This window comes from Bison bison, unplaced genomic scaffold (assembly GCF_000754665.1).
Source record: "Bison bison bison isolate TAMUID 2011002044 unplaced genomic scaffold, Bison_UMD1.0 scf7180017845393, whole genome shotgun sequence".
Lineage (NCBI taxonomy): Eukaryota > Metazoa > Chordata > Mammalia > Artiodactyla > Bovidae > Bison > Bison bison.
In genome coordinates this window covers 9,971-13,413 of record NW_011475966.1, presented here as the reverse complement: position 1 = coordinate 13,413, position 3,443 = coordinate 9,971, and the positions used below count along the sequence as shown (strand labels likewise).

Here is a 3,443-nt window from a genome sequence, read left to right as displayed (position 1 = left end):
TTTTACCCAGTTGACTAGGCTAAATATATATATGTATGTGTGTATAAATATGTATACATATGATATGCATGTTTATATTTGTGTACATAGGTATGCACACATGTATATGTACGGGTGTATGTATATTTTATGTATGTACAGGTATATGTGTATTTTGTGTAGGTGTATGTATATTTTAAACACATCTCACCATGTTGAAATCTTCCATACCCCTTGTATAAACATAGACCACTGCTTGCTGATTCTTTTTATGCCAGTGTTGGCTTTCAGAGTGCCATTTTTCTTAACCACTGTTCCTTCAAGGTTCCTGACTGCCTAGCCCCTTTATGTCAGAGCTTTCTTGGACATCTTTCTCTCTGTGTAAGAGAGAAAGTAAGAGTGCCTTCTTACTTTCTGCTTACCCAGTTCAAAGTCAGATTTTGCTTTCACAAAGAAGCCTTAAGTTATCTCAGCGTACTTTATTGCACTCAGCCCTTTTCACATCCAAAACCTTCTCATTCATACCTCACTTCCTCTCTATTCACAATCCCTCTGCTCCACATATACTTATTTTCTAAATATCTTTCCCACCTTCATTTCACTTAAATTCAGTTTCTTAAAATCGTCTCCCTTCACTTTCTTTTGGCACTTTTTTCCAATCTCAAGTTTTCTGTCTTTTGTCAATCAGTTTTTCTCTCTTTTAACTCTTAACCTTTCTGGTAGTGGTTTTCTCTTCTACAAAAGCCCCCACTCTGATAATGTATATGCAGTGTTCAGTTGAGTGGCTCTGAATAAATACCTGCTTTTCAAACAAGAGAAATCTAAACTATTAGCATGGAAATAACCCCTGGGAAGATAAGGTCTCCACTTGAAAGCTTCAAATAGAAATTGTCCTGCTGGTGTTGAATGATGGAGCTTTATCTAATAGTATCTGAAATAGGATGACTACTTGAACCACACAAAATACTCACCATTATGAAATGAAAATACATCATTGGTTTTACATTTCTGTCTGTTTTGACTGACCTGAGAAACAAAACTTACTACCTCAGAGAAGATAACTTTCATATGTCTGAGATTATATTCAGCATTAATTCTTCAGGATAATTATAGACTTAGAAATGCTTAATCCTGTCTCCTGGTCCATGCCAAAGTCCCTTCCAGTGATGAGAGGAACTCAAAATCTACAAGGCAACCCAATCCATTTTATACTGATATTGATTGTTGTAACTATTCATCCATCCCTGTACTGGGTTAAAATGTACTGACTGTAATACATATTAATTAATTCTAATTCTGCCCTCAAGGTAAATAGAATTTGGATCCCTTTTCTACATGACAGCCTTTTAGATCTCTCAAGGTAGTTATTCTGTCTTCTCCACTGCTCTCCCTACAATTTTCTTTTCCCTTTGAGATAAATACTTGACTCTTCCAACTATTCCTCATAGGATACCACTTTCATCATCTTGATTGATCTCTATGGACATTGTACTTTGTTAATATCCCTTCTAAAATGTTCAGAACTAAAAATAATACTCAGAATGTAGCTGAATTGAATCTGAATGTTGCACATCTGGACATGAATGCAGACTGAAGTTGTTTCGAGTTTTTTAGCTGCCATGTGATGTTGGCTCTTGATGAATTTGTAATTAACTAAAATCCCAAGATTTTAATCTGGAGATTTGCCTTCACATGACTTCTTTCCAAATGAGGATTCCATCTTCCTTTAGGTGTACAACAGATTTTTAAAGTCAGAATGTAAGGCTTTACACATATCCCAATTTTATCTCATTAGCTTGTCAGCTTCCCTTGATGTCTTTGAATTTTGATTTTTATCGTCAAGCTTATGCTGATTTAAGAGTCTTAAAGCTATCTGGGAAACAATCAAAAGTCGTGGAGACTATCTTCCAAAAATTGTTGTATGCATATATATCTCAGCTCTTGAGGTGTATATGAATTAATATAGTATCTTCCAGACCCAGGGGTCAAACCCAGGTCTCCTGCATTGCAAACAGATTCTTTACCATCTGAGCTACCAGGGAAGCCCTATATGAATTAGTACCAGTATAAATTAAGTCCAGGAGGACTGAAGTCCACTGCCAGCCTGCAAGACAGAAGCCTTGTGTTGAACATTAACTCCAAGAGAGATGAAGTTCAAAACATACTGTGCCAACATAATGCCAAAAGAGCTGTTAGTTCTTCCCAAGAAGACAGTCATTGTGACCATTCCTTTATTTTGCCTTTGACAGGCATATACAGAGCACTGTATCATGAATAAAGTGAGATTCTGAAGAACCAGGTTTGCCTGGGGCAACTCTTAATTTGTACCTCTTGTCTCAATGTAATTACTAGTAACATCATCTTTCACTTTTAAAAGAGTTCAGGTTTAGAGGATAAATTATCTTGGCCACTCTTCTCATAACCCAACCAGTTCCTTTTAGCATTTATCTTGGTTAAATATTACAGAGCTGTAATTTGGCATCTTTAATGAGGCTGCAATTGTATTTCTTTTCCATTTGAACAGATTGTTCCTTGTCTGTGGGCAATTGATAGCAAAAGTAACTGTAATTAAGGTCTACATGTGCTTAGTATTTTTCGTGAACCACCCTCTAGAGGGCACTGTTACATACATTTGAAATGATCCAGTTCCAACAAGTGGACTGTGTTTTACCTGAAAATCATAAACACTTGATGCTCTTAAAGAACACATTGGAACCAACGTTGTGAGTAAAACTTATCTTTTGCAAAGCAGTAGAGAATTATTAAAAATTAGTTCATTAACATTCTTAGCATTTTTTAAATTGTAAAAACTGAATTTTGATGCCTTGAATATACAGTGATCCATTATAACAATTATGCATAGACTTAAGAATCTGCATATGTTATTCTTTCATGTTTTTCCTAATTAATGATTTTACATGGTTAGTAATTATAACATATTCTGCATCACATAGTTTCATGTTTATATAAAATAAGCACTATGGAATGAATAGTTCTGATCTACTTGTTTAAATATTACTTTCCTTTAAAAGAGAAAACAGAAATGCTGGTTTTTACCTTATGACCTGAATCGTGTGATAATATATTCATAGAATTCTAGTATTTAGAATGTTTCTTAGAGATTGTGTGATAACTTTTAAGTCATTAGTGGATAATTTGTTAGCTCCTAATATCAAAAATATATTGCCTGTGTTTCACATTTTAGATTTCCTAATGTAATGTTCTCTTTTTAGAAAAGGTGGACAAGTCCTATTTTCAAGAGAAGATGACTTTTAACAGTTTTGAAGGATCTAAAACTTGTGTACCTGCAGACATCGATAAGGATGAAGAATTTGTAGAAGAGTTTAATAGATTAAAAACTTTTGCTAATTTTCCAAGTAGTAGTCCTGTTTCAGCATCAACGCTAGCACGAGCTGGTTTTCTGTATACTGGGGAAGGAGACACTGTGCGGTGCTTTAGTTGTC

General features: G+C 34.8%; 1 protein-coding gene across 1 annotated transcript in view; it reads left to right on the top strand.

Annotated features, from left to right (window-relative positions):
• Positions 1 to 110: 110 nt before the first annotated feature.
• Positions 111 to 3,443, top strand: part of LOC104984445 (E3 ubiquitin-protein ligase XIAP) — a 13,301-nt gene continuing 9,968 nt past the window's right edge. The window contains exons 1-2 of the mRNA XM_010834156.1: positions 111 to 2,702; positions 3,213 to 3,442. Coding sequence (XP_010832458.1) covers positions 3,245 to 3,442 — 198 coding nt within the window. The 5' untranslated portion in view covers positions 111 to 2,702; positions 3,213 to 3,244. The remainder of the gene's footprint in view (positions 2,703 to 3,212; position 3,443) is intronic.